General features: G+C 36.8%; 1 protein-coding gene across 1 annotated transcript; it reads left to right on the top strand.

Annotated features, from left to right (window-relative positions):
• The first annotated feature begins 220 nt into the window (after nt 1–220).
• On the top strand, nt 221–7421 carry LOC117824147 (gap junction Cx32.2 protein-like). The gene is made up of 3 exons (XM_034699550.1): nt 221–347; nt 3849–4197; nt 6735–7421. The coding sequence occupies exons 2-3, from the start codon at nt 3864–3866 to the stop codon at nt 7256–7258; spliced, it is 858 nt and encodes a 285-aa protein (XP_034555441.1). The 5' UTR covers nt 221–347; nt 3849–3863; the 3' UTR covers nt 7259–7421.
• The last annotated feature ends 556 nt before the right edge of the window (nt 7422–7977 follow it).

Below are 7977 nucleotides of genomic sequence, written 5' to 3'. Positions count from 1 at the left end.
AAACACACACACACCCTGTTTCACACACACATGCACACACTCAGTTTTGGGATGAGGTTTGAGGCACGTCTGTCCATCAAACTGGGAGGTAATACTGATCCCAAGCTTGACCTTTGGAAGCATGAGTGTGAGCTTCTTAACAGGAACTAAGGGTGAGGAAAGATTTTCATAAGAGTCATCAGATTTAAGAAAGGAGAAGTTGAGCGCTGTGTGTGTATGTGTGCGTGTGTGTGTGTGCGTGCGTGTTTGAGTCAGATCAAACCCACATTATATTTAAGTCTCCTCCTGGTCTCGAGATAAGGTCTCTGGATCTGTGATGGGATCAAACACACTCTGAATCCTGACAGGTGAGTACTGTCTGTATTTCTGAGACCTTTATTCATTCGTTCGTTGACGTGTAACGAGACATTTTGACAGTTTCCTCAAAGTAGCCAGTAGCTTGTTCTTCTTCTGTTCAGTAGACCGTAATCATGGAACCGTTCAGTTTCTTTTTTATGTCTGAAGTGAACGTACGAGTGAGGATCCTTCAATATTTTTAGATCTTTGAACTTAAGAATTAAACTTATTTGTGTTTTTGAATTTCAATTAAATTTAGATCATGTCATTAAAAGGCTAACAGTGGTATCTTTCGCCTTGGCCATATTTTTGCACATACTATGATGTAAAACGAGGCTTAAAGACATTATTTCAGCCTGCAGCAGTGAAGCACGCTGTGATGGCTGCAATGTTTCCACAAAAAGATATTGTTTTTGTTAGACAAATACCAGAACTGTTTTTATAACCTGGATTTGGCACACTGGAGTTGTTTGCTAGTCTGTTTGTGTTTTAGTGTGATTGTGTTTTCAATGCTGAGTTTGACCCCCTGAAGGGATTCATTTTCCCATAACAACATGCTAACCATTCATTGTCCCGCTTATTACCCGGCTAACTCAAGATACAAACATGTTGTTATAAACATTGATTAAAGATGACTTTATTGATTTAAATGATTCATGTTTACAGTTTTTAAAAATAGTCCCAGTGATTCCTCGTCAGTGATCGTTCCATGGTGATGGATTCTTCTCTGCCTGTTGCAGTGGATTGAACATGAAACTGTCCTCATTCAGCTCTCCTTCTTCTCTGAGCTCTGTGGTTCACACACCTTTAAAAAGAAACTAATGTCACAACTTTGAACCCTGCTGCTATCATCACCACCGCTCATGGTTTAACTTTCTTTGGAGAGATCACTAACCTAAAGTTTCTCTCACCTGCTCCACTCCTTCATCATATTGAAGGACAGGATCCAATATGAAAATGTCTGTAGCCTGCTGATTTAGCATGCTAACTGAAGCTAATGTTTTAGCCACAATGTTTTGATGCTAACTGAAGCTAACGGTTTTACCTCACCTTATGATCTATGGTGTCAACAAGCAGAAGCTAAATGTGTCTGAACTCTTTTCTGTGGATTGATTTGACATGACGTGTGATCAGTTTGTCTCTGGTGTTGCTCATGTTAGTGAAAGTTAATAACCGTAAGTCAAGGGGTTTTGACCAATCAGAATCAAGCTTCTTACACAACCGGAAGGTCACTAAGAAAGCCGGGTGATAACACACAATAACCCAAACAGACACCTCCTGTGTTCTGTGAGTGAGTGTATTTGTGAACAGATTCACTGAAGAGAGTGATGTGTCAGCAATTCCTGATGGAATAACTCATCATCTTCCTCTTAACAGCACGCTCTCTCTCTGTAAGGATTCTTTCTGTAATGTCGTAAGATGCTTAAAATAACAAACTGAGTTTGTCAGAGACAAAAACGAGAACTGTTATTGGATGGCAGAGGTGTTGTCATGTTCCATCACGACAGCAGTGGAAACAAGGGGTGAGCTGATCCATCAGATTTTGCCCATAGTCGACAAATAGTTGAATGTTTGTTGTTTTTCCTTATTGACCCAAAGTCTGCATGATGGTGACCACATGACAATATTACACATAACCCTTTACAATTAAGAGACTCATAGCTTAAAGTAAAAGGGACAACAGAATATTATGAGCATAAAACTTAGATTCTTTAAATCTATATTGCAAAAACAACGAGGTGATGAAGGAGAGAAAACTCAAATAAGACCACCATCTGTTAAACATGGAACAACGCTCCACTATAGAATATGGAATCAGGAGATATTTAAACAGTGTTCACACAGAGGAGAGCAGCACTGTGGAGGGTAGTTTGGCCCACTAAGGCTAAACATTTGTATAATGTTCAAAATCAAACCTGAACCAGCTAAAGGGTTTTTAAATCTCTTAACAGAACCTTTTAAAACAGTCTTTCATCGCGTCTTTGTCCGCTTGAGTCTTTTCAAATTGTACGTGAGGAAAACCATCGTGTGTACGGGCAGAAGTGCGCTCCTTGCTTTGTTGACTGTAAATCCTGTCTTTGAGAATATCCTCTCTGATGGCGTGGAGGTGGATGGGATGCTGTGGATTGTTTTTGAGGCTTCAGACAGCTTTGGGTATCCCTCCTCGTTCTTTTGGCCCCCGTACAGTTTTTGTGTGGTCCGGTAATCCTTGATCTCACAGCCCTCTTCATGAAGCTGCTCCTCATCTTCATCACTAGTTTTTAGAATCAACTGAAGTTTTATTTCCTGACATTTTGAGCTGCCATGAACGTAGAAAGATTTAAAGACCAGCTGAGGTACGTCTGCTCCACAGGTCCCGCTAAATGGGAGAGTCCACCTTTAATTACCAGGGGAGATTTAATTACCACTTTAAGGAGATTTAACACTTCAAGAGCTGTTCTCAGAATTACATTAAATAAGTCTATATTTATAGTAAAATAGGATATATGAGACACTGTTTTTAAGGGAAACAGGAAAATAATGTAAAATTAGACATTGAGCACCCCCATGGTTTGAATGGAACGATCCCCTTTCATGTGCAGATATTCGACTATGAGATTGGCAGTCGACTAAGGCTCGTTAGAACGAATCGTCCAATATTCCACTATTTGGGGTCACCCCTAGTGGAAACAATGGTACAACAACAACAATGGTAACCAGTGGTGCACTCTGGGGCGCCGTTTTTGAAGTAGTGCACACTGAAAATAACAGCAACAATTCTCCATATTTAGCTCCAAAACGTCGTAAAAATGTAGAGTGAATTTTTAAAAGTCACTTATTTATCACATTTAGAGCAATATTTGATCTCCTCACATTTAATTTTGTTGTGAAAAATATATTTAAGTTAAAATCACTGTCAAGTCTAAAAATGAAACCTAAATCTATAAGTTAAATGTTAAATATAAGTGTTTAATGTTAAATCTAAATGTTAACTACATTTTACTAACAGCACTCCATAGAAATTCACACTGCCGCCCAGCAGGAGTACCAAAAGAAAAGCATCATAAAGGGATACAGATATCCTAACCATAGTCTGTCAGTACTGACTACTACGGGTTATAGCCGGACTGCCCGCTGTAAAAATATTGGAAAGGCAGTTTAAACAAGGGGAGAAACCAAGGCATGAAACACAAGGACACGACTATAAATAATAAGAATAATAATAATTCATTTTATTTATAGGCACCTTTCTGGACACCCAAGGTAAACAACAACGCATGACTGATTGTGATGTTTTATTTACTACATTGGAATCCAAGAGGGAACTTTAACCCCCCCCTGCTCTCCCCCTGAGTACACCACTGGGCTAAACTATTGAGTTTTGAAAATGACAAAAACAGACATGCAATTAACATAAAATGTGTTTTTGCACCTTAGCTACATTAGGATTAACTCTTTTAACTTTTAGTACCTGTTGAAAAACGACCCATGTTTATGAGGAGCAGAACTGACCTTTTATGTGTTTGTCCCAGACGCTGTGTGCAGCCATGGGGGACTGGTCCTATCTGTTCGCCCTGCTCGATAAAGTCCAGTCTCACTCCACGGTGGTGGGGAAGATCTGGATGAGCGTCCTCTTCCTCTTCAGGATCTTTGTACTCGGAGCTGCTGCAGACAAAGTGTGGGGCGACGAGGTGTCAGAGTTCTACTGCGACAGCCTGGAGCCGGGCTGCAAGCACTCCTGCTACAACTGGAAGTTTCCCATCTCCTACATCCACTACTGGGTGCTGCAGATCATCTTTGTGTCTACACCCACACTGGTGTACCTGGGCCATGCTGTGCATATCATCCACAGAGAGAAGAGAATGATGGAGCAACTAACAGGTCAATAAACAATCATTCAACCCATCTATCCATCCACCCACCTACCTACCTACCGACTGACCGACCGACTGACCGACCGACCGACCAGCATTTGAAATTGTATTCTACATTTTATGTGGTGTGGCCTCCTGGAACCCAGTAATTCATTTTTGGCCTCTGTAGTGGATATAAGTTTCCAATGGATCTTTCCAATACCTTACCAGCTATCATACTGAAACCTAGTGTACCATGTAAAAGACATTCTGGCCTTTCCAATGAGATGTCGTATGTCAGGGTGTTATTCACAACAAGAGTTCTGCTCTGTCAAAATGGGACAAGAGATGTAAATAGCTAGAAAATTCCTGGAAGTTGACCAGGGCAGAGTAAACTTAGCCTTGGATCAGGGATGGAGACTCAGACTTTGGGCTAGTTTCTTTTGACAGTTTGAGTCAGGATGCGTCTGATTTGGGGAATGATGAAAAGGTGAAAACATATGGGGCACCGCTTGTAATGTTGTGCACACTACAAATAACAGATACAATTCTCCACATTTAGCTCCAAAACGTCATAAAACGTAGAGGGAAATTTTGAAAGTCACTCTAGAAATTTTGATAGTCATATTTGTGATCTTCTTAACATTTAATTTTGTTGTGAAAAATATATTAAATTACAATCACTGTTAAATCCAAATGCTGAATATAAATCTAAATGTTGACTGTTAAATCTAAATGTTAAATGTTAAATATAAATGTTAAATGTTGCTCTGGGATCCTAAATATTTAGCTAAGCAAATTCACACTCCCGCCCAGTGGAAATACCAAAATAAAAGTTTCATAAACGATGCAGACTTAGCATTAGCAACTTAGCTTGTCCGTACCATAGACTGGGTCAGTTCTGTCTCTGAGCGTTGAGAAATCTCTTTATGGTCTCCAAAACTTCCCTTCCAGCATTTTTACAGTTGGCATCCGGCTATAACTCGTAGGAGTCACTACTGACAGACTGTGATTGGGATATCTGAATCGATTTATAATACTTTTATTTTGGTACTTCCACTAGGTGACAGTGTGAATTTGTATTGGGCGCTGTTGGTACCAAAATAAAAGCTTAATAAAGCAAAACAGTACTGAATCTATGGTACCAACAAGCTAGTTGCTATTGCTAAGACTGTTTTGCTTTATGAAGCTTTTATTTTGGTATTTCTGCTCAGCAGCAGAGTGAACTTGAATATTAGCTAAACATTTAGGATCGCAGAGCAATATTTAACATTTATAGTTAACATTTACCATTTAGATTTAACATTGAACATTTAGATTTAACATTGAACATTTAGATTTAACATTCAACACGTATATTTAACATTTAAAATGTATATTTGACATTTATATTTAACATTTAACATTTTGATTTAACATGTAACATTTAGATTTAACATATAATATTCATTTTGGTATTTAACATTTATATTAAGCATTTAATTGTAACATTTAACATTTAGATTTGACATTTAACATTAAGATTTACCAATCAACATTTAGATTAAAAATGTAACATTTAGATTTATATTTAACATTTAGATTTATATTTAACATTTATATTTAACATTTAAAATGTAACATTTATATTTAAAATTTACATTAAAAATGAAACATTTATATTTAACATTTATATATAACATTTCACTTTTTGATTTAACATGTAACATTTAGATTTAACATTTAATATTCATTTTGATATTTAACATTTATATAAGCATTTAATTGTAACATTTAACATTTAGATTTGACATTTAACATTAAGATTTACCAATCAACATTTAGAATAAAAATGTAACATTTAGATTTATATTTAACATTTAGTTTTAACATTTAAAATGTAACATTTAAAATGTAACATTTATGTTTAACATTTACATTAAAAATGAAACATTTATATTTAACATTTATATATAACATTTCACTTTTGGATTTAACATGTAACATTTAGATTTAACATTTAATATTCATTTTGATATTTAACATTTATATTAAGCATTTAATTGTAACATTTAACATTTAGATTTGACATTTAACATTAAGATTTACCAATCAACATTTAGATTAAAAATGTAATATTTAGATTTATATTTAACATTTATATTTAACATTTAAAATGTAACATTTTTATTTAACATTTACATTAAAAATGAAACATTTATATTTAACATTTATATATAACATTTCTCTTTTAGATTTAACGTGTAACATTTAGATTTAACATTTAATATTCATTTTGATATTTAACATTTATATATAGCATTTAATTGTAACATTTAACATTTAGATTAAACATTTAGATTTATATTTAGCATTTGGATTTAACAGTGATTTTAACTTAATATATTTTTCACAACAAAATTAAATGTTAAGAAGATCACAAATGTTGCTCTAAATTAGTGATGTGTGGACTTCTATGAAGTTTTGGAGCTGAATGTGAAGAATTGTTGTTATTATTTTCAGTGTGCATTACTTAACAAACAGTGGCCCATAAAAACAAGCTGACATTTGTTCTATGTTGATCAGGTGGAGTTGCAGTGAGAAAGTACACGGACGACAGGGGGAAGGTGAAGATTAAAGGCGTCCTCTTCTGCACCTACATGACCCAGCTGGTCTTTAAGGTCCTCCTGGAGGTGGGCTTCACTGTGGCTCAGTTCTACATCTTCGGCTCCGTCTTCATGGACTCCTTCTTCCACTGTAAACAGTCTCCGCCCTGTGCACGTCACACCGGGGCCCAGTGTTACATTTCTCGTCCCACGGAGAAGACCATCTTCATCCTCTTCATGCTGGTGGTGACGGGGCTGTCGGTGCTGCTGAACGTGGTGGAGATGATTTACCTGCTGTGCAACCGAAGCAGACAACGCAGGAAGCAGCGTTCAGCTCAGCAGCAGCAGAAGCAGGCCATCACATCCCAGCAGAACTCATCCAACCAGGCATGGGGCAGCGGGGCTAGCAGATATGTAGGATATCCTCTGTTGCCTCATCCTGCTGCAGGTGTGACAAGTGAGGAGCAGGACAAGGACTCAGACTGGAAGGAGAAGGACACCTGAAGGAACTTTACCCTGAACCTAAAGTTTTTTAATTTGATCAGCAGCTTCATTATATGAAACCTGTTTCAAGATAAAGATGTCAAAAACCTCCCGATAGAAAATCCTGAGTTCTTTCTTTTTTCATTCTTTTAAATAAATGTTTTTGAACAAATCTTCAAAATCATGCAGAGCCTCTTTTCATTTTATTCCTTCAATTCCTTCCCTAGGCTCTTGTCTGCCTACTTATTTCCTATACCCTTATTGATGTGAGTAAAGGAAACAAGGAGATGAAACAAGGAGAGAGGACAGAATTGAACTAAATGAGACTTTGACGCCATTTAAACTCTGACATGGGTCCCAGCTTCACCAGCTTTAATCTTCTTCTCACAAGTTTTATCATCTCTCTCCATCTTTATGTTTTTCTTTATTACAAACATAAATTCCCACTCATGTCATATTTGTTTTATACCCCTCCTCCCCCCCCTCTGTCTTCCTCTTTAAGAGGCATTTAAGTAGATCAAATGTCATTCAGGATTCTGGTCCAAAGTTTATTTCTGCATTTTAAAAGGAGAGGAGAGGAGACAAAGAGACTAAATATACAAATAAGTAGAGTACATTAACATATAAATATATTTAAAAACAAGACCATCCAAAGACAACAGGACAATAGAACAGTTCATGAAGTTAAAATTAGGGGTGACCCCAAATAGTGGAATATCCGACGATTGGTTCTAACGAGC

This window comes from Notolabrus celidotus, chromosome 13 (genome assembly GCF_009762535.1).
Source record: "Notolabrus celidotus isolate fNotCel1 chromosome 13, fNotCel1.pri, whole genome shotgun sequence".
Classification (NCBI taxonomy): Eukaryota; Metazoa; Chordata; class Actinopteri; order Labriformes; family Labridae; genus Notolabrus; species Notolabrus celidotus.
Note: the sequence above shows the minus strand (reverse complement) of the source record. Positions and strands in the feature narration are given on the sequence as shown.